This window comes from Canis lupus, chromosome 21 (assembly GCF_011100685.1).
Source record: "Canis lupus familiaris isolate Mischka breed German Shepherd chromosome 21, alternate assembly UU_Cfam_GSD_1.0, whole genome shotgun sequence".
Lineage (NCBI taxonomy): Eukaryota > Metazoa > Chordata > Mammalia > Carnivora > Canidae > Canis > Canis lupus.
In genome coordinates this window covers 43939754-43964137 of record NC_049242.1, presented here as the reverse complement: position 1 = coordinate 43964137, position 24384 = coordinate 43939754, and the positions used below count along the sequence as shown (strand labels likewise).

The window sequence follows — 24384 nt, the reverse complement described above, 5'->3', positions numbered from 1 at the left end:
TTGCCTTGCCCTCCCCATCTGTCTCTCAGAATGCTAGCAATGAAGTACAATTTCTCCAGAAATTTAATTCCTTCCATTAGATTGGAAGAATTTTCTCTAGAAAATTGGAATGGCTAAAAAAGAATGAGTCTAAAATCATTTACATCCATACCCTGCATAGGTAAATTGAGGTTTCCACCAATGTTTTAATGTCTCACTCACAAAAGTGAGCATATAGCTAAGGGTACTGGATGTGTGAAAAAGAACTAGCATAGGGAAAAGAAATCACCTTAGAGAAAACGCAATATTTTCTTTAAAAACTTTAAAAATTGTGGCTGTCTGCTGAAAAATATCAAAGAAGATTACTGTCTACAAGAATTGAAAACAATATAAAAAGATGATTCAGGAAACAGTAATAAAACAGGATAGCAGAAATGAATAACAATAACTTTGGAAGATAAAGTTGATGAAATGATGTAATCTTTCTGCCTCCCCAACAAAGAAAAGTGAAATAAAAGGAGAAACAGATGAAAAAGGAAGCAAAAGTAATCAAACAATTAGTCCAATTTAAGGGTCTAAGCCCCAAATAATAGGAGTTCCAGAAATAAAGAACAAAGACAATTCAGGGGAGTAAAATGTGAAAGATTTTTTTTTAATCCCAGAAATAAAACCAGAAATTTTCAAATTGAAAGGATCTTCAAAGCCCTCAGTGCACTGGTTTCATAATAGGACCTCACAAAAATTTTTAACACCAAGAATAAAGAGTCCAGAATTTTTCAGAAAAAGAAAAATCAGAAGTCATTTAAATAGTCAGTGGCACTGCACTTCTCAAAAGCTACACTGAAAAAATAAGACAACAGAGTTACTCCTACGATGTTCTAAAGAAAACTTTTTAATCTAGAATTCTAAACCCATTCAAACTATCAACTAAGTACAAAGGTAGAGAAGAAACATCTTCTGACATGTGATATTTGAAACATTAGAACAATTTATCTTCCACACACTCTTTCTCAAGAATCCAATGCAATATCTATCCTATATAAATTAGATTGTAATCCAAAAAAGAGAAATAGACAAGATTCAGGGGAGACTCAACAAGAAAGAGATGATGTTGAATGTAGATCCAAGAAAACAGCTCTGATAGAAACCAAAAGAGCTAATAGTACAGAACGGAGGAGGTCAGAAGGCTTTGGAAAAACTTTCTTCGACTTAAAGTTATAAAATATAAAATAAATTTCAATGTATTGGGAAGATAACATTATTCAAAGAAAATTTGGGATTAAATCAATGCTGAGTGAATGAAAAAATGAGTGAAAAAACAGTAACAAAATGAGATAATAATTAAATCCAGATAAAGAAAGCATTTGTGTAGTACAAAAGAACTAGTGTTGACTAACTATGAAGCTCCCATATAAATGTCATTTATAGAGACATAATAAGGTAAACACTGAACACTGACCTAATCATAATTGAAGAAGAGGAAAATGGGAAGTGCCTCTGTGTCTATCTGTGCATGTACTGCAGGCAGGAAATTGAGAAATAAATGAATCTTTTGTCTTCCATGGTGGTCAACAGGTAATGTTTAAAACTGAGAAATCAAGAAATAGTAACATAAATGTATGATTATTAGAGATATGGGGAAGAAAATGAAGTACTCTGGAGAGGAGGAATGGAGTAGAAGAACCAGAGCAGAGTTTCTGTTTTTTTCATAAGCAGCCATGTAGATACATTCAACTTTTAAAACTATGTGCATCAGAAAATACCAGACAGTGCAATAAAATAGCAAAAGACTTGACTAGGTACTTCATAAATCAGCAAAATCAAATGCACAATAAGCACGCAACACATGTTCAACTCTATGAGTCATCAGAAAAGTGCAAATTAAAACCATAACAGTCCCACAATAGCGGGATGGCTGAAATAAAAAAGATAGTACATAAGTCCTCATGCAGTTATGGTGGAATTAGAATTCCTACTTATTGCTACTGGTAATATAAATAGTACAACCACCTTGGGAAACAGTTTGGTAGTATCCATTAAAACTGAACCTAAGTATACCCAGCAATTCTGTTCCTAGATATATACATATATGGAAATATTTGGATATGGTCACCCAAAGACATGTGGAAGAATATTTATTGTAGCAAAATACGCAAATTATAAAGAGCTCAAATGTCCAAGAATAGAATGGATGCATACATTTTGGCATATCCATAAAACGGAATACTATTCTGGAAGAATTAAAAAACTATAGCTATGAACAACAGTATGGGTAAATCTTGCAAATCAAACATCCAACTAAAGAAGTCAAACAAGAGAGACCATATAGTTTGATTCCCTTCATATGACATTCAAAAAATGGGCAGAACTAGTCTATGGTATTAGAAGTCAAGACAACGGCTCCTCTTGGTGGGGCCTTGGAATAGGACAGGAGACAAGGTTTCTGGGATACAAATAATCTTGTATTTTTTAATCTTGGTTCTAGTTTCAGCTTATTAAAACTGAGTTATATATTTACGTTTTGTGTGTTTTTTCTACCTACATAGTATATTTAAATAAAAGCTTATTAACTTTCTGTGTGTTTTCCAGACTTTCTGCCTTTCCCTCTTCCTGAACTTCTAGGATTATTTCAGGGCTTTGAGATAACCCTTAAACAAGAGGGAATAGAATGTGACATTTACCAAAGGTTTTACTAGATGATAATTCTGCTATATATTACAGAAACCAGGGGCACCTAGGCAGCTCAGTTGTTTAAGTGTGTCCAAATCTTGGCTTCAGCTCAGATCATGAGCTTAAAGTCATCAGACCGAGCCATGTATTGGGTCCCACACTCAGTGGAGAGTCTGCTTGAGGTTCCCTCTCTCTCCTTCTCCCTCTGCCCCTCTCCCATGCTCACCCTCCCTCTCCTCTCTCAAATAAATAAAATCTTAAAAAAAAAACACTGCAGAAACTGAACAGAGGAAGAGAGAGTGAGTTAAACAACGAAATCATTTTTTTTAGAAATTCCTTCAACAATGCAGAGAACTTGGAACTTATTAGAACAACAGAAACTACCTATCGTGCTGTAGAAAGCTAATTCCAATCTCAAACCTAGAAGTTGTGGCTTCCTTTTTTCTTAAATGAGGATAATAGTAGTATCTATCTTATAATCTAAGCAATTATAATAGTGGGTGGCACATAATCATTTGAAGTATATTTAGCCACAGGTATGTTCATAGACTGAGGAATAGGGAAAAGGTTTCTCTCAGATGCCCAGTTCTTGTATGTTAATAACTATCAAAACATTAGATAGTTCATGTCATGAAAACCTATTTACTTGACATTAAAATAAGTTTTCTCCTTGGTAAAAAAAAATGAGGGCTGTTATAAAAAGATCCGCAGGCATAAATGAAACAAGACTTCAGATCTCATAGAATCCTTATCTACAAGCATCTGTTCAGAGGTCTTGTTTCCTTCTGATTGTTAAAATTTCACTTCCCTGGGGATGTTATACCAACTTTACCATGTGAAAGGTATTTTATTTTAGAATAATATTTAATTATCAATCTCTGTTGGAGTGGCATTACTGAGAGACTCACATTGCTTTTATTTCACTTCAAGTTTAAAGATTGGAGGGGGGACTGAAAGCCCCCTATTGGAATACCAGCTCAACGTTTATACTCTCTGAACTTGAAAAACTCATTCGAACCTTCCTGAACATGTTTCTTTTAAGAGGGAAATGATGCTTATTTCACGATAGTTTCCTGAGATGCTCTAGAAAGGAAATGGCTTTGACAGATTCAGTGACTATGAAGAGTTGTTAAGTAGTACCTACAACTGAGGAGATTGCTCTCAAATACAGAGGTTCCCAGGAGAGTCTGTACACCACCGATTCTTTACCACCTACTAATTTATTATCTGCTTTTTAAAAGCAGACTTTCTCTAGTCCCTAGAACGTTGAGACATTCTTGCATCTCAGGAAGTTATAGAACTTGGTCAATGGCATATGAAGAGTGGCTGAGGTTGTCCATCTTGAAAGGTTACACTGTGCACCATTGTCATGGTGTAAGAATGCTCTACGGGTATAGCAGTATTACAGTAACCTCCTTCTGGCACTTTTAAGATTAAACTTCCATGTTAATGAATTGGGACAAGAGAAATGAACACTCCTATGAGGGAGAGACCAAGGGTGGCATGACAGAATAATGAAGGAAATTTATAAGGCATGGAATTTTAAACCACCAGAGAAGTCAAGTCCCAGATGTCCTCCTCATTACCTTTACAAACTTGAGCAATTTCCTTAATCTCCTAGCTCTGTTCCCTCATCTGTAAAACCAAGATGCAAATATATTCTTTATGCACTTGTTATGAGATGAATATAGAGATGACATAGGTCCTAGAAGCATGCATCAAGGATTATAAAGACCTGTCCTATGAGAAATAGAGTATGCCTATCCCATTCTAAAGAACAGAGTATCAACTAAAGTGCTACAAGGAAAGTTAGCCTCTCAAACATCCACGTGATACAGATGGTATACAGAGGAATCACAGTGGCACACTCAGAATTCAGAGTTCAACTAAGAAAAACAACACACAAGAGATGCACTCTGGCAAACTGTCAAAGCCCTTTTAATCAGCTTTGTCTTTTGAAAGGACTGCAAACAACAGTGTGTAAAAGCCTGGGCTTTGAGGCAAAAAGAACTGCTCAAATCACAGCTCTGACACTTGTTAGGCCCTATAATCTCGGGCATATTACTCGGCAGTTCTTAGTCTCAATTTACTCAATAAATGAGGATAATCACTCATTTATTCACTAAGTATCTTTTGAGTGCATGCTTAGCGTCAGGCACTCTTCTGAGAGCTGTAGCCACACAGCAAACATTGACTAAAGTCTCTACTATCAGGGTAGGCAGCATTCCAGTGGTGGGGAAGACACAATAAACAAGACAGATAAGTGATATATTCAATGTCTTAAGTGGTGACAAGTATTGGTGGGGAGGGGGCAGAGAATGGAGATATTATCATTTGGGGCAAACTTGGGGTCTGCAATGTTAGTTTAAGTTTTTATTTAAATGATTTCTACCCCTAAAGTGGGGCTCAAATTCATGACCGCAATATCAAGAGTTGCACACTCTTCTGATTGAGCCAGCCAGGAGGGGCTGCAAGTTTAACAGACTGGTAGGCAAGGCCACATTGACAAATGTTATTTGAGTAGAGACCTGAAGCAGGTAAAGAAATGAGTTGTGTATATAAAGAACATTCCAGAAAGAGAGAACACCCAATGCAAAGGTCCTGAGGTATGCTTATAGGCTTGAAAAATGGCAAGTAGGAACAGTGTAGTTATCTGATGAAATTAGATTAGCAGTATGGGGTAAGAAGATGGTGATAAGCCACTGGCTTCTGGGTTATGAGGTTTAGATAACATAATACATGCCAAACACTTAGCACGAGATCTAGCCTAAGCATTAAATAGTAAGTATGTAGTTTAAACATTCCTACACCATTCTGACTCCAATCTTCCGAGACTGGAGAAATACTACAAGAGACACTGAGAAAAATTACGTAGAGATGCCTTCAAAATGCTAATGCACGGAGTTTACAGGGAATGTACAAGTGACTATGGCATTTCCACATATCTGAAGACCAAGCATCTGGAAAAATGAAAGCTTGCCATTGGTAGCTTGACATCACTTTTACTCAAAGAGAGTGCCATGATAATTTGCTGACAGTAAATCAGAGAGTGCTTAAAAGTGCAGTTTGTGGAATGGGGAAGTGGCAGATAGAGAGTCAGTGAGACTACTGAAAGGAAGCTGGGGCTTGTGCCAAGGGCACTGAAGAACATTTAAGATTTTTCAGCACAGAATTAACTTCATTGTATTTGTATTTTATAGGGTTGCATTGGCTGCAATGCACAAAGAATATTTTTTTGAAAGGGAGGAACTGGTCTTGGCATCTATAGATTTGCTTCTAGTCATTCCAGGCAAAAATCATTCCAGTAATTTAGATTAGGTGGTAGAATGGAGAAAAAAAAATAGATTGCAGTGATTCAATGGGAAAGTGAGGGTGAGGGAGAAATTAAGGATAACTCTGCTACATACAACCTAAAAATATCAGCGATGAAGGTGTGTGATTGTCAGCAATAATTTTCTCATTCTTCCCAATATACAGCATGATGACAGAGTTGTGTCTTTGGAGATGATCACGAAAACTAAGAGATCTTTATTATCTATTGATTCAAAAAATGTTTTGGCCAACTGTGGTGTGCAGGCACTGTTCTGGGTACCAACGGTACAGTTTCAATAAGAAAAAAGCCTCCCCCCCCCCATGCAGTTTAAATCCTGGGTAAGCAGATCATATTAAAAAAAAAGACATTATCATGTCAGAGAGTGAAAAAGGCTCTGAAAACAGTCAGTGACCAAGAGGAGGATGTGTATTATCTTTTCAAGGTTTTATTTACTTATTTGAGAGAGAGAGTAGAGTAAGGAAAAGGGAAGGGGCAGAGGGACAAGCACACTCCCTGCTGAGCCAAGAGACTGATGCAGGGCTGGATCCCAGGACTCTGGGATCATGACCTGAGCCCAAGTCAGATGCTTAACCAACTGAGCCGCCCAAGCGTCCAAGAACATGAATTATTTTAGTTAGGGATGAAGGTCTCTCTGAGGAGATAACTCTTGAACAAATACTTACATGACACAAGGGAGCTGAAAATTCTAAGCAAACAAAGAATAAGGGAAACATGAATAGTGTGTTCTCAGAAAATCAAGGAGACCATTGTGACTGGAAAAGATGGCATACAGTGAGGGGAGCACACTGAATGAAGGCGGCGGCAGATAGGTAACAAGGAGGGGGACTGGAGGTTGCAGTCTCACAGGCTATTGTAATGACTTTGCATGAAAATAGGGAGCCATGGAGGATTTGGGACACAAGATTAACTAGGTCTAAATTATTGAATAATGTTCCCTTGATTACTTTGTTGAGAGGAGACTATCATTGCACCCCAGTGGAAATTAAGTCAGGTTTTTACATTCATCTAGATTAGAGATGATGATGTCATGTCCAAGAGAGATAGTGATAGAGATGTGTAATTTGGATTCTAGAAAAATTTTGGACGCCCAGCAAAGATTAAGATATGCAATGAAAAAGAAAAGTCAAGGACAATGTCAAGATCTTGATCCAGGGCACGTGAAAGGATAGATCCTGCCATCAACTGGAAGACCAAGGAGGAAGACCACAGGAGGTGGGCGTAATGTGAGAGGAAGAAGGATCAGAGGTATTTTAGGATATTGGAGACTCTCAATAACCACTCTATTATTTAAAATTAATATCCTATACCTGTGATCGACATCTAAGTCTGTGTGTTGCCAGCAGAGCGAACATTCCAAACAAAAGCTCAGGGATTGGTAAAAATGAATAAATGAATGATGCATTTCAGTGGCCAGAAGTAGTTTAGGGCCGGTAGGAATGTAAGATGTATGTGGAGGAGGAGGAGGAGATAAAGCTAGAGAGGCAGGCAGAGACCAGCCATGGAGGTCTTGATCCATCCTGCCATGGAATTTGCCTTTGTCTCATAAGCACTGAGAAGGTACTGAAAGGTTTCCTTAGCAAGGCATTCCTTAACTACATAAAATCACGATAGGAAAACCTTTCAGTACCTCCTCGGTGCTTCTAAGATAAAGTGTCCCCTCTCACGGACTCAATCTACTTTAGGTAAAAGTGTGGCCGCCCACAGATAACTTTAAGGCCTCTGTTAAACTGGAGAATGCTCTAAAATCACATTAGCCCACCAAGCCAGAAACTGCTCATCTCTTCTACCATTACCAGAACGAACGCATACATTTTGATGCTTGATTTATCATATTTTGGACCCGAGTGAACATTTTCAGGCAACTACCTTTTCTAATCAGTAGATTCTATTAGGAGAGAGTGATGCAAATCACAAGAGTTATATTCCCTCTCAGTCAGTCTATTGGCTTCAATTAGTCTTTTTCCACATGATCTATATAGCGCAGTATGTGTTCTGGGATACAAAGAATTCTTAGATACTAGTTACTAGGCAAAGTTTGTAATTTCTTGGTTCCAGTTGGTCATATTTTCACAGACACTTGGCCTTCCTTTCTGGTTAGCAACTGTGCTTCAAGTTCCAGTGGTGTTTGTATTCCCCAGGGCATAGGATTAAAAATAAACATGTGAACCAAACTCCTGACTTTTCACAGTTCAATAGGGTGAGCATTCCTGGTGGGGAGCAAGAATTTTTTTTTAAGATTTCATTTATTCATTCATGAGAGAGAAAGAGAGAGAGAGGCAGAGACACAGGCAGAGGGAGAAGCAGGCTCCCTGCAGGGAGCCCGATGTGGGACTCGATCCTGGGACCCCAGGATCACTCCCTGGGCCAAAGATGGTGCTAAACTGCTGAGCCACCCAGGTGTCCCCAAGAACTTCTTATCATACTTATCAAGTAGTCAGGAATTATTTTCTGCTTTACTAACTAGACAAGGTAATACCTAATGGCTTTCGTTTATTTGATGGGAAAGGCCAATTACCAAGATTGGCTCCTTTCACTTTGCTTGCTAGAAAGGCATGCTGACAAAGCTACTGAAAATACACAAAATTTTTGTCCTAATGGTGTTTCTTTCCTCCATCCTCAACATGATGTGCTTTGACTTAGGTGTCGTTTAAATGAGACTTCAAACGGAGTTATTACAACTCATGGTTTACAGAATGAAAAGACTGGACCATGTGAAATTTAAGGTCCTTCCCTGTACTCATTTATTCAGTTATCAAGTACTTAATGAACTCCACTGTAGTAAGATATTTAAATTGGATTTTTCCCATGTCAGAGATCTGGCAGGTGATAATGTATTAAGGATTCCTGCATCCCAAAGCTGAGCACTTGGTTATTTTATGACACTTTCAAAAATCAGTTGCTTAGATTAACCATTAACCACTTTCCAGCTTTGTAATCAAAGGTCTAGAAATTCAGCAAGGCATGTTCACAAGGCCAAAAGTAAGGATTTTGTTAGAGAAAACTGTTTGGTATGTTGACTGTTCTAGGTGACGTTTTTGGGGGGTGGGGGAGGGAGGGGGAGAGAGAGAGAGAGAGAGAGAGAGACTTTCCTCTGAAAACTCATCTAAGGGTGACAGACTTGAAGGACACCCAGAAATGTCCTCCAGATTGTGAAGGACTGAGCAACTCGTATTTGATTCATACCTCAGAAATCTACAGGTTAAGGCCTGCATCTGCAACTGCCTCAGCCACTTGGCAGAGCAAATACAAACAAACAAACAAACAAAAAAAACACATTAAGAGAGGGCTGCAGTGGGGTTGATGGAGGGGAAGAGTATCTGCTTTGCAGGGATCCTACAGAAGAGCACCAGGGCTTCCACCTAACCCCATGTGAATCTTACAGGGCAAAGGAGCCACAAGAGAGGAGGGGCCCTTCACAAGCTTAGAGCTACAGAAGGACGAAAGGATTGTCCACGTCAATGGAACTTCATTTGGAAGTTCCCTAGCGAGTGAGGGCCATCCCCAAAGCAGCTCATGAAGTAAGGACCAGCAACTGCACATCTCCCATCCAGAAGGCCTCGATGCTGAAAGTCCACCGTACCGGTTATGTGAGGCCTTATCCTCTTGCCTATAAAAAGTCTCACCCTGTAAGATTCAGGACACCTATGAATTGTATAATAAGGTATTGAAAGGAAAAAAAAAATACTGTCCACACCTTCTCACTGCAGACTTCTCAGATTGGGGCAGGCTGATTGCGGACAGTAAAAAGCTTTTACTTCACATGAATACAATATTGACTTAATTGCTCAGCTGAGACGCTTTTTGGTCCTGAAAGCTCCCAAATAACACAAGGACCTGATAAGCCATAGTGAGATCAACATCTTCCTGGCATATTTTTCTGTGTATAGTGTATGTGTGTCTGTGCATAAAAACTGCACTCATACTGAACATGCCATTTTTACTTTGTAATGTCTAGTGCAAAATGAGTGTTTACCAGATATCGGGAAATTTCAATACTATTCTCCAATGGGGCAGTACTCTTCTAATTCCCGTTTTGTTTTGTTTTGTTTTGTTCTTTTAATCAAGAAACTGAGGCATAAAAGATTGAGGTAACTTTCCAAGGTGATAGAGCAAGAATTTATATTCTTAACTGTACACTCTATCTACCATCTCATTCAATAGTCATCTTCCATAGGTTTTACAGGTTCCATATAATCGTTACCTATAATTTATTTCACTAATTCTCTATTGTTATAAATCTAGGTTGCTTCCATTGTACTATTATTTAAAATGCCATCCTTTCAACATTTTAAGTGTATCCTTAAGCCCCATTCATGCGTCTATCTCTGATTATTCTGTCAGGGAAGTTTGATGATTGAGTTTGTACCACATTAAGGTTTTTCTAAAATGATTACTCCCATGTTATACGGAAAAGTTGATGTTGCCCCCATCATAAAGCTAGTCAAGTGTGGAATTTGGGAAGAGCCTCCTGGTTTCATGGTGCCAAACTTAGAACCAGTATGTTTTTCTATGTGAATTAGAGGAATCAAGAAAGGGGTAAGGAAATATTTGTAGAAAGAATAATGGGTAGCCCTTTTGGTGAGGTCTCATATCTGTCTACGTACAAAGCAACGTATGCTATCAATCATAGAGTGAGAACTTGGTGTTAAGTCTTCAATTTCAACTCCAACAAATGGGAAGGAAAATATCATTCCCAAGAATCATGTCTAGGTTATACATGCCACTATTTCAGGTGAATTAACTCACTCTTTCCCCAGAACAAAAATCTGGTGCATAGATTAATATTAACTTGGTACAGAATTGTATAAAATGTTTATGGGACCAGAGAGAAGATGAATTGGCCAAGGTGATATGAATAGAAATACTACATTTGAATGGTACAGTTCGAGGCCCTAAGAGCCGGCCAAAAGACTAGAGACCTTGATAATAGCAGATGATCATAAGGCATAGCTCCACCATTTACCTGCTGAGTGCCCTTGGGGAATTAGCCTATGTTCTCTGAGTCTCAATTTTATCACCTGGTAAATTGAGAATAGAATTAATGATAGATACCATTTTGAGATACCTACTGGATGCCAGGCAGTCTAACAAGTGATTTAATGAGATGATTTCATTTAATCTCATCATAATATCATGAAATAAATAATACCGAAAGCCCATTTTTTAATGGCTATCAAGCTTAGAAACATTATATATATCTGATCCCATAGCATAGGTTCTGAAACCCCACCTTAAAATGAGCTAGTGTGGCTTCAGGGATTGTGCTCTTAACCCCTATTTTGTTTACTCTCTTCCTGCCTTAGGCACAATAAAGATGCTAAAAGGAATGTGTAAAAACAATGCACATGATGAAGTAGGAGATTACAGTTCATTTGTCATAGGAGAACATAATTTATTTGGTCTTCTTGAGAATCTATTTTGTTTCACTGCCCCTGGACATAGGTAATGCAATGAAGAGGCAACAGATGATTGGAAGGTGTATGAACTTTGGATTCATCCATACACGGATTAGAATCCCCACGTCACTAGTGACGGGCTGAAGCACATGCAAACATGTTCTCATAGATGTTCAAAAGGGTGAAGCTAGCTGCCTCATAAGAAGTAAGCAATGTAAACTTCTGGGGAGTTATAACAGATGGGTAGTAGGCTCATGAAAGCTTCACTTCACAAAAGGTAAATAATTCATGAGGCACACACAGTATCAGAACTCAGGCCTCTGTCCCTCAGTCCAGTCCTCTTCACTACTTCCGGCTGCATCCCTAATTTACTGTCCAGGTCCCTGCATGTTGGACCTTTGGCCCAATGTCTCCATCATAGTTGAAAGAAGAAGAAAAGTTGAGTGGGTGGAATTAAAGACAGGAAGGTGGTACCGTGTAAGTACTCCAGATGAATAATCTCAGCGTTGGTGGGTCTGGGCTTGTCTTTTCCTCCACTGCAATCCCTCTCCTCTGCTATTCTCTATTTCTGGAAATATCCAGAGTGGGGAATAGCTCCTCAAACAAATTCACACTTGTCTGACTTTAATGAAATTTTAATAGAGCATCTATATGCATTCTTTTTTGGTCAACGTACAGAAACCTCAAATCCTCATATTTCCCTTTTAAATGATGCCACAGAAGCCCTGCCTACTCCAGCACCTATTGGCTGCACAAGGGCAGTCACAGGAGCTTCCATTTACTGAGCCCACACCATGGGCCAGACCACCAGAGAAAGCTCCTGCTGAGAAAAGGTAAAATACATGTCCTAGCTTCCAGGATTTTGAAAAGGCACATTTGCACTTATCCTCTTCCCACATGTCCTCCTCACAGTCCTGTGATAGCTGGAGAGGAAAAAGAAGTATTCTGTTCTCCATTTACAGAATGGAACTAATAGCCACCTTCTTAAAAGCTCTTAAAATTTTTCCCTGAAATAAGGGTGGGCAAAGAAAATGCTTATAGATGAATGCCAGTATAGTGCTCTCAAAGTCAGAGCAATATTTAAAATGTGGAAGATCACAGAAGTCTTTGTTTCTAACCATTCTTTTTACCTGGTGGATGGATCACATACTCAGACCAAACTTCCCCTGTTTATATATCTGCAAGTCCCTGAAGTACAGGGAAAAGAACAGAATAAATTATCCAGCAAAGTCATTTCCCTTTAAGGAAAAATTAAAAGGTTCCCCTTTACCTGAGAAAAATGAAGTCCTTTTTGTGATGCTTTATGCTCTCTGTAGTAACGGGTTTTTAAAACGTTTAAAATAAACACAAATAATACTGTTTTAGAAAATCCAGATAACCAAAATAAGAAAACAATAGCTACTGGAAATTATTTTGCAAATGGATAACACTGTCAAACTTTTTTGCTTTATTGATTTCCCCGAATATTCTTGATTAGGTTCTTAATATGATTTGGAAACACTTGCAGATTGTGTAAGTTCAATGGTTATGTGAGTTAAATGAATATTTACAACAAAACGAACCCATTTCTGAAGTTATGTGAGAAAAAGTCAAGGTCTGTGTTTTTATAATATCAGTGTATCTTTTCCCAGTTTTTTTTTTTTTTTTACATTAGATTATGGCCCCGCCTAATGTTTGACAAGTACTGCCCAACCCCGCCTGATTCACAAGACCTTGGTTATGAGTGCCTGCATTTATACAATTTGGAATTCATGGAATATGCAAATAGGGAAATGCAGGAAAATTAGCTGTCTTGTCTTGTATCACCACAAAGAACATTTATATTTATATCCCACCCAAAACTCCTACCCAAAGTGACTGCCTGGTAGTGTCAGAGAGAAATCATTTTAGAGAAAATGCCATTTAAAATGTGTGTACCTAACTTTTATACTATGAGACATCATCTTATTATATATATTGAAAACTTTCTTCTACAAAAAAAAAAAAAAGGAAAGAATAGGGGCACCTGGGTGGCTCAGTGGGTTAAATGTCTGACTTGATTTCAGCTCAGGTCATGATTCTCAGGGTCCTGAGATGAAGCTCCATGCTGCGCTCTGGGCGTGGAGCCTGCTTAAGATTCCCTCCCTCTGCCTTCCCCCTGCTTGTGTGCACGCTCTCCTCCTCTCAAAATAAATTACATGAAAGAAAGAAAGAATAGAGAGAGAAAGAAAGAATAAAGGGTTTTCTTTTCCTTCAGGAGAACACAATGATTAGGGTCACATGCTCCTTGGTCAGTGTTGAAGCATTCATGTGTTCACACTGGCACTGGGAGAAAGTGGACAAAGAACTGGCCCAGCCCCCATAGCAGCCTGGCTCCTAGGTGCCTCACATAGCACATGATGGGTGGGTATCAGCCAGTCTCTGGCTTTTAGATCTCAAGAATGTCCTAACTTTCAGCAAAAAATGCTTGGAATTTTTATATTATCAACTAACACTGATATATTTACCTAAGATATACGTGTTTTTGTGCATATATACACATGGATACATATACATGTGTATATACACACACACCATTTTTGTAAAATACTTTTTAAAATGCTGCATTTAAACTCAGTGTTGTCAATAGGAGTTAATTCTGCCTCCCTGAGAGTATTTGGCAATGTCAAGAGATATTTCTGCTTGTCATGACTGGGGATGGCACAGCTAATGGTATTTAGCGCATAGAGAGTCCAGTGATGTCACTAAACATCCTACAATGACGAGACAGTCCTCCCAAAGAATTATCTCAGTCCACAAGGTCAGTACTGTCAAGGTTAAGAAACCATCAACCAGACATAGTTTGACACCTTGTATATAATCTCTACTTGTTCTTGCTTGCAAATTTGCTTAATGCCAAGTAGAAATCTTAATCTTACTCAGTTCTCAGAAGATGGTGTTCTGATTTATGCTGGGTAACCTATTTAGTTATATTGTATCAATACAGTATATTGATTTCACATTTGGAAAGTCTCTGGGAGGACTTTGTGTTGTGTTCCATTTTGTTTTGTTTGGGCTACATTCTGCTAGTGTGCCATGATGTCCTGTTAGCTTCCGTAGGTTAGTAAGAAAGCTTTCTCTCGCAGCCCTTTCTATCCTAAAAGTAGCAAAACTACTCTTCTGATTCTTTACTCATCTCTTTCATCACACACATCACAATGTTTACGGTGAGGCCAAGTCAAAGGTAAGGGCACAGAGAAAGGCCAATATAATGCACTGTCCAGAAGCCAAGAGAGGTTAAATCTTGCTTATTCTGCGTGAGATTATGAAACGTTTACATTTATTAAAATCTCCTCAATCTAAAATAAAGGCAGAGTTGTTCATCTTTGTGTTACACCAAAAACAGGTGAGTGTTTTTACCTTCATTAAATTCTAGATAGGTATTTGCTTCAGAGTATAAATGTGCTTATACTCCAAAAGGCTGAATATCACAATGGATAAAACCAATAGCCAATAGTCATGGAAACATTTTAAGATTAAACATAAGTGAATTCTGTATAGCTCAAATGAGAACATCTAATTAGCCTTGAAATCGAAAGAAACCAAATAAAAGATTTAGTCTAATCACCCCGTGAGATATTCATAATGCCTTTACATTTTCCCCTTGTACCAAGTCTAAAGGCATCCAACATCACTATTCAATGGAAAAGAGAATTATTGAATGGTTATTACTAATGGTCAACATGACAAAATAATTTAAATAAGATACGGCATACATAGCTTTTCAGTATTTGCCCTACAATTCATCTACATCCCTTGCACACAACTGATTGGAAAATGTGTACTTTACTCACAAAAAAAAATCTTGCAGAATTCGAATACTGGCCAGTATCAAATGGAACAGCTTTGCTACTGATGGGAGATAGTATCACATGTGGAGAAATCTTGTTTTTTTTTTTTTTTTTAACCTTAAAATAACTGTGCACGTATTCAAGAAAATGCATTTCCCAGTCTCAAATTCAGCAGTTGTATTTATGACATTTACATAGGAACCCACGTCCTATCAATCCTTGTTTTATTTTTCTCTCTGGTCTTGATTTTCTCCTTTATCTCTATTCTTCATGCTCCACATTACGGACCAGAGTGTAAGCACTGATTCAACCAACCACTTATTGAGTAGAGAAAAGGCCAGAGGTCAAACTAACAAGCCATCAGAAACCATAATTAATTTTTCCTGAGCTGCCAAAGACTCGGACCCTAGTGTAAGATCAATGTTCTCCCCTAATCCTTTAAAAGGTAAAAAGAGTCAGAACTTTACAAATGTTCTGATTAAGCATCTCCATAACAATATACCAACAACTGGTTTATCACAGACAACCTGAGGTGCTTGGTGAAAGTACAGATTTGTGGACCCTCCTCCCCAGACCTCCTGATTCACCAGGAATGGAGCAGAAGCCCAGGAATCTGGGTATTATACAGGAAGGCCGTGTATTATCCTTGAGTAATGTACGCAAGGGTTTATAACACAGGCTTTGTGTGATGCAACTTATATTTTCAGTTCTGATACTGGCTCTGCAGCATTGCAGAAGTTCCTTAACCTGACTAAAAGCATTAGTTTGCCATCTATAAAATGGGAGTAATGAGGTCAATCTCTCATTTGTTGTTAATATTAAAGCATTCATGTACAAGGCCTAAGACAGAATTAGTACATGATCAATCGTATACCATAGTAGTAGCCACCATTTTCAGCATCATCATCACCTTTCTGTCCCCATTAATCTTTGTATACTTATTTTTGGGAAACACAGCAGTTCTAGAGGAAATAAGGTGAAACCTTTAGCTTTTTTTTTTTTTTTTCATTTTAGAAGACCTAGTCAAAATCAAATGTACTGCAATAAAGGCATGTGTGTTAAGTTACCATTAAGTTTCTTTGCTTTTTGGCAAGAATATTTCAGCTACATGTGGTAACATTCTCATGCTGCTCTGAAGCAGAACCCGGCTCCTTATCCTAAAGGATAAGCCTTTAATAATTAGATATTATTTAATAATGTGACGATTTGTTGATAGTATCACAAAATATGGCAACAAAGGCACACACACTGTTGATTTCCTTTTTGAATAATTTATGTAGATTTTGGCAGGTTTCTTAAAGGATCAGGCTGCCTTGTAAATGTACAGGCAGCACAACGTAATATGTTGGACAATTTGGGGTATAACAGGCTCAATAAAACAATGAGACCTTTAAACATGAGAGAACAAGGAGCTTTGCTTAGATCTCTGGCATTAGATGAAGACATCTTCCCCCTCATCAAATAATAGGAGTAATGATGACAACATTGCATTTCCATCTTTCTATGCTATTCTGTGATAAGTGTCAAGTGTGACATGCCCTTCTGAGAAAAATACAGGACAATGGTTTTACCCTAATAAAAATTCATGGACAAATATACTGAAATATTCAAGTTTATATGGCACAGACCTCTTGCTTGCATTGATTACAAACACTGGCACACTAACACTGAACGTCAAATTTCACTTAGACAAAGGTGGGAGGATTTCTTCCGTTAATAACAGAGCTGGATTTCACCAAATAGTACCAAGTGTAAACACGACATTTACTGCAAATAGAAAGGGGTCATAATGGAATCTTACCAATGCTAACCGGCTTATATTATCAGGCCCGTGAATGATAATGTTTGTAATAAACCAATATTACAATAAAATTCCAAGTACAGCCATAAACCTGCTGCTGGAGTTATTTAACATGCTTTTACACAAGGAGCATGTGGTCCTAACTTAGATTCCTTTGATGCAGCAGGTTGTTAAGGCTCCAGTGGTTGCATGTGATGTTACCCAATAGGTGATAAGTGGGGCAGGTCAGTTCCTCAGGCTTTGTCTCCAGCAGTGAAAACGCACACTGCACGCTACGGCGGAGAAAAGAGTGGACCTGGCTAAATTAGACACGCTGGAGGGAGGGCAAGTGAAGTCGCATTTTCAAAGGGAAGATGCCTATTATGCAGTAATCAAAAGGTGCCCAGTTTGGGAGAGGGACGTCCACCATCAACACATGGCATATCAAGTCAACCCACAGGACTACACCTAGAGAAAGAGACCCATTCTCTGAAAGTTGGTCTCCACCCCCCTACCCACCCCCCCCCAAAAAAAAATAACAAAGCAGGCAAGGTTACCTTTCTCACAGTGGCTTCCTGTGAATCCAGAGGGACAGACGCACTTGTTAGGAGACACACAGCTTCCACCATACCTGCAGCCCTCTTGACAGAATGCTGTCACCAAAAAGAAAAAAAAAAAAAAAGATTTCTCTCAGATGTCAATAAGGAAACTCGTGAACAGTGTGAACACAACCAATTCTTTCTTTGTTGCACTGGATAATACATACCCGTGGTAAAAGTTTAAAAGTTTTGGCATACCAAAAGAAATAAATGTAGTGACACCTATTTCACTGGTTTACATGAGATCATTTGAAATAACAGATATAAAGTATTGAGCACAGGGCTGGCATGTGCTAAGTAGTGGTTAGTATGAGCAGCTAGTGCTCTTGCTGATACACTATTGATATATTTTAAGTCAAATAGGATAAATTGAGTAACTAGAAAGGATAAGGTAGGCTGTAAAGGCAAAGGCATTTTAAACACTATTTTGCAACTACTCTTAAAACATCTTTTTTACAATAAAAACATTTTTAGGGGCACCTGGGTGGCTCAGTGGTTGAGCATCTGCCTTTGGCTCAGGGCATGACCCCACGGTCCTGGGATCGAGTCCCGCATAGGGCTCCCTGCATGGAGCCTTTTTCTCCCTCTGCCTGTGTCTCTGCCTCTGTCTCTCATGAATAAATAAGTAAAATCTTAAAAAAAAAAAACATTTTTACATTACTTTACAAGATTTTGGCAGTCAATATATAATTATTTTAAGTATTTATTTATTTGTTTGTTTATTTATTTATTTATTTATTTAGAAAGCACGAGCAGGAGGAGGGGCACAGGGAGAGGCAGAGAGAATCTCAAGCAGACTCTACACTGAGCATAAGCTGGACAAAGGGCTTGATCCCATGACCCTGAGACCATGACCTGGGCCCAAACCAAGAGCTGGACACTTAACTGACTGAGCGACCCAGGCCTTCCAGGTAGTTGATATAATTTTTGATAAGGCATATTTAACTAAGCATTTACTTCTGAATATTTAAGATGTTTCCAACAATTCTTTAATAAAACAAATCCTTGTCCTTATAAGCTAAAATGCTTAGCATACCTCAAACTATTCCTTTAGGGGAAATGCTGCAAAGTGAAAATGGAGTCTCAAAGGGTATGGATTTCGATAAGACTTCAAAAATTTATCCCAACCCCAGCTCAGTGCTACCTTGCTAGCCTCTGAAACAAGGTTAATTTCCCATATTACCTATTAGCACAGTGTAGCTCTGGGAATCTCTCCTTTGCAGTCTTAACTACCATTGTTTATTTATCTATAGTTGATTACCATCTTCCATTTTATCCATTGGACTGTAAGACCCAACAGGACAAGTAACTGTGATTGTTCTTGTTCCCCATTGTAGCATAGTTTCAGAATCTAAGCACACAGTAGATGCTTCAAAATAGTTGAACAAATACGCCTGTATTTTGCAGATTATTCTCATTGGAAAACTCTTGTTCTAACAATTCTTCAACATTTCCACGTGGAATAAATTATCAAGCCTTGCAGGATAACCAATAATTTAGTCTACCAAAACTGCAAAATTTCCCATTAATGAAGATGATTGCAACTTGTTACCGCAGAGTGTGTTTTTTTCACGTGAGAGCTAGCTGAGCACATGTCTTAAATTGCAGGTAGAAAAATGTCACACTGGAAAGATGCCATGGTTCTATTTTGCCATCGTCACATAAGTAATATATGTTTAACTTTAAAAAGCTACGGAACATCTTTGGATAGACGAACACTAGTTCAGGTACACAGAACTTCTCACGATATTTGTCATTCTCCACATCATTTAATATCCCCTGGATAATTAAACATTTTGTAGCTTAGTAATTAACTGTGAGATCCTTTGCATCTGCCAGAGAACAGGTATTATATACCTTGCTATTCAAATACCATTTCCCGTTTTCCAGCGTCTTACTACCCGAGACTATGCAAAAAACATTTAGACAACATCTGTCTTGCTGTGTTCATCACAAGCCAATATGTATATAAGTACAGGCATACAGATGTATACAAAAGCTTTTGCCCCCAAAATCACACATCTGTGCTCTGATAAGTGCCATTTCCAGTAAGGTATCTAACATATAGCTCTGCATCAAAGCTGGAAACAAAAAAATAATGTTTTGCAAGCTGAAAATGACAGATGGAATGCTGGTCAGGAAACGTTTCAAGTGACCCCAAAATAAGACAGGGGTTTGGAAGCAAGAAGCTCAGCTTGGGTTTCTTTAGTGAAACAAATAGCACTTGATCCAGAACTGTGTGCACATAAGCACACACACGTATACACACAAAGCAGCAGACTCATAATATCTGTGTGTTCCTGATTTACTCAACTCTGAAAAAGAAATGATAGAGATTTTGTGAAGAAAGCATGAGATGTTTGTGATGTTCTAAGAATGCAGATGTCATAATAAATATGGTGCTACGAGGATGAAATGAGTTAATATCCAAAAGGGCCTATAAATAGTGTGTGGCACATAGTATTAAAGGAGTATCTTGTTTTTTAAACAAGTATCTTATTAAATAAAATTGTTGAAAGCAATAATGTTATAGCTGTGAAGCATGGGCCAAGAACAAATTGTCTAAGACCCAACAATATAAACAAGGTGTTCAGCTTCATCAAGAGAGGTGAAAGGCATCCCTTGTTATTTATGCTTTCATTTCTAAAAATAGTAGAAGTGGCCCTTATCATGATATTATTAGGTAGGTGTTACTGTTTCTTTTACCAAAAAGGTGAAACTGGGGCTTAAAAATGAAGTACAGGTAGCGATACAGGTAGCAAAGTAGTAGAGCCAAGATTCAAGCAAAGTCTTCTTTGGCTACAAAGTCTTGCCTTTTCTTTCTCTCTCTTTCTTTTTCTTTCTTTCTTTCTTTCTTTCTTTCTTTCTTTCTTTCTTTCTTTCTTTGTTTCTTTCTTTCTTTCTTTCTTTCTTTCTTTCCTTCCTTCCTTCCTTCCTTCCTTTCCTTTCCTTTCCTCCCTCCCTCCCTCCCTCCCTCTTTCTTTCTTTTCTTTCTTTCTTTCTTTCTTTCTTTCTTTCTTTCTTTCTTTCTTTCTTTCTTCAAGATTTTATTTATTTATTCATGAGAGACACACACAGAGAGAGAGAGGCAGAGACACAGACAGAGGGAGATGCAGGGAGCGTGGTGTGGGACTCGATCCTGGATCTCCAGGATCACGCCCTGGACTGAAGGCGGCACTAAACCGCTGAGCCACCCGGGTTGCCCTTGCCTTTTCTTTATAGGTTATACTGCAGGTTAATCTGCAATCTGGTATTCCCATGGGCAGCTTTCTTCTTTTCTTGAGGGTAGCTCCATAAGCATTAAGGAAATATAAGTTGAAAGAAAAAATATATGTCCAAATTGCGCATGAGGCATGAAAGGAGGGGGGCAGGGAGCTGCTCAAGTTCCTGTATGTCTTATCTAATCTCCATTTTTGACTGAGTTACAATTGACCAAATCCAGGCACGTGTGATTTTTAAATGGAATTTATCTGGAAGAAAAAAGAAATACATTGCCTACTTGAACCTCAGACTATGACAGAGTAATTTAAAAAAAACGAAACACAAAAGCAAATAAAGAAGGAGCATGCCATCCAAAATTGTAACTACGTGAAATCAAGATCAATGAAAGTTTTGTTTGAATACCTTATAAGACACCAAAATCCACTAGTATCCTACATGAAAGGTTGTAAGTAGATTATTTATATCTGGTTCTTCTTGATCAACCATCAACCTAGCATTTCAAAGAAAACAATTCTGATACTCCGAGGACCTACAGTTTTGTGCAGCATTACTTAGTTGACGGCATAACCGAAACAAGAAGCCAAGTCACCGTCGCACTTTTTCCAGTTTATGAGAAGATAGGATGAGAGAACTGCATGGCTCAAATCCTTGTTCTATATTCTTACCTGTGTCATGTAGAGCAAATTAGTTCACTCCTGTGATCCTCAGTTTTCTCAAGAACAGAGCAATGATGATGATAACACCCATGCCGTTTAGGTTAAATTTAGATTACCAAGGTAAACCACCCAGCACAGGGCACTGCAGGTGTAATGTGCTCAAGAACTGGATTTGACTATTATTTATCACCAGGATCCTATTTTACCAAATAACAATACTATTATGCACCAGTTTTTGTGCTAGATTCTGGAGATGTGGCAATGAATGAGACAGAAAATATCCCTATGCAATGGAGCTTATTCTTCAATGAGGGCTCAATGTCACTCCTCCCTTGACTTGATAAGCTTAGTAATATCATGTGGTTTGCAAGGGAACTTGGAATCATAGCTCCTTTGTAGACTCAGAAAAACTCAGGCATCATGGGCATGTTGCTCTTTTGTCAACCACTTTCCTAATTCCTAAGCATGGCTTGAATAGCTTGCAAATATACAATGAAATTATAAACCTGAATCTGTCATCACAGTGTCATTTGTTATTAATGCACTACCCCGGGGGAGATGTTGCACTGGATCAACTCTGAAACGGTATTATTCTGTTTTTGAAAAGACTCTCTGCAACGTGCAAGAAAATAAACTCACAAAACTCAAAATTGAAGGAGCATTTATCCACAGAAAGAGTACTTGTTTTGTATTAAAAAATTCTCAGCTTGTGAAACAAAACTTGGGCATTAAGGGTAACAGAATGAGAATGTGGGTTTGCAGATGCCAGTTTGTAGACTCCCAGTATCATCAGCATGTGTTCAATGTGACAAACACAGTTTTACACTAATAAGAAAGGGACAACCATTCAAAGTTCTAAACATGTTGCAGGATCCTCTTAAAGTTTTATGGGCACATATTTAGTTTCTAGGGATACCCAGTATCCTGCCAAAATATAAGAAAACCTACGAGTGTCAGTACCATTTGATAAGAGAAAACCCTTCTCTTCTCTCCTGGTTTCCTTGAGGAAGCATTTTTCTTAAGTTTATTTCTTATCTCTCTTTGCTAATTTTGCTCATTCTACCTGTAGAGGTAGAAGCATTACGTTCTTTTACCCAAATTGGTAAATTTGGGAATACCCTGTACCAGGATGATGATTCTCAGGTAGGAGAAGCAGGAGACTAGGCTAGGGAGCACCATACATTTAAAAGTACATAACTGTGACATTTCTAGCTTTCTTTTGGATAATTACTCACTAGATGTGAATCGCATTATTTAAAAATAACCACCAAGGTATCTAAATCAATGATAGCTGATCCTCATGGACTAATGATTACAGGGTGTCATGAATCAGATTATAATTGATTACGTGTACCTAAAATCCAAAAGGGGGAGGAAATATTTAAAACCTATCCATGTTCAGCAAAACTCCATGGCCACCCTGCATCTCTCTTAGAAGTAAGCTGCCTTCAGTTGGAATCAACTTTCCTTACCTCCTGGAGGACACCTTCCTCCCTGGGATGTGGCTGGTGAGTCGACTTTATTCTGTGTTCATTCATAGCAAACTAGCTTGTCTTGCAGACTTAAACTCAGTTCTTCATCTTAGTTCTGTCAATAACGAAGAGGATATCACCTCCATGTTTGCTTTTCGGTTTTTTCCTCACTTCTTTCAGAACATGGTATGTATCAAAGACCTCCTCAAACATTTTTGGTTGTCATAAGATGGCAGGTGAGGTCAGTTTGTTTAGGGCATTTGGTGGGTAGAAGACAGGGATGTTGCTAAACACCTTATAATGCATAGGTTGACCCTGCATAACAAAGAACTATCTGGCCCCAAATGTCAATAGTGTTGAGACTGAGAAGCTCTCTTCCAACTTTACACAATTTAAGTCTATTAGGTCTCTCCTGGAACAAAATTCTGTTATCTTAACTATTTTTCCCATTATTCCCCTCCCAATCTCTCCTCTCAAAAAACAGTTTAAAATACAGAGGAAAAGTAAGAGTAAAATCATTCAGGTAGCTAGTCTGATATATAAAACCAAACATCCCAATGTCTCTAACTCTCAATTTTCCTATCATTCTCATCTCAAGCACACAGTATATTGCATACGTTAATATTTAATCATTGGCCCAAATCACCTTCACCCTTCTTACCATCTGTGTGTGTATCCACAATCCCAACAGTCTTTTGCACTCCCCTTTTCAACAGTAATAACATTAAAAATAGAAATGGTGAATTCCGTTGTTGGAAGACCTATTATGTACCTTATAGACAATATTCCATCTCATCTTACCAATAGCAGCACTGTGCATTAGTCATGCTATCCTCATTGTCAGATGAGAAAGCTGGCTTAGAGAAGCTGCGGGTCACAGTGCTATGACGTGGTACCCTAGGTTTTGAGTCCCATGTCAACCACCTCCCTAAGTTCTCTCTCTTAGAGCTTGCCCACCTACCATGCACAGATAACATGCTGGGTGCTGAGAAGTCTACAACTAAGTGAGAGACAGTCTCTATCCCCAGGAAGTTCACAACAGGGTGACAGGGAGGGAGTGGCACATATAAATCAAGCATAATGAAACATGATAAATGCTACTATAGCAGTATGAAGAAAGTGCTGAGAGAACATGGAAGAGGACATAATAAATTGTGCCTGGTGGACTTGGGGCAGAGCTGGCATTTGAGTTGGGTCTGGAAGAATGAATGGGATTTTTGCCAAATAGAGAAGCACGGGAAAGACGACAGTTCAGGTCAAGGTTTGTCCTGTGGAAAATTACTGAACGGAAGATGAAAATGAGCCAGTGTTTATAACTCACGTCAAGGTTAGAGACTGAACATTAGAAGAGAATGCAGTAAGCCAAGCAGGCAAGCAGGAGCATTTTAGAATCTGTGACTCATCTTCTCCGTCTTCACATCTCCCATCCACTTCCGAGATCTGTGAGGGATCTTTCTTTTTTTGTGG

The 24384-nt window shown here is 38.4% G+C and overlaps 1 protein-coding gene across 2 annotated transcripts in view; it reads right to left on the bottom strand.

Moving 5' to 3' along the window:
- The window catches only part of NELL1 (neural EGFL like 1), an 822581-nt gene that overhangs the window by 189942 nt on the left and 608255 nt on the right, over positions 1 to 24384 (bottom strand). For both annotated transcript variants that reach the window (XM_038569260.1, XM_038569261.1), the window contains exon 15: positions 17526 to 17621. In XM_038569260.1, the coding sequence (XP_038425188.1) occupies positions 17526 to 17621 (96 nt within the window). The remainder of the gene's footprint in view (positions 1 to 17525; positions 17622 to 24384) is intronic.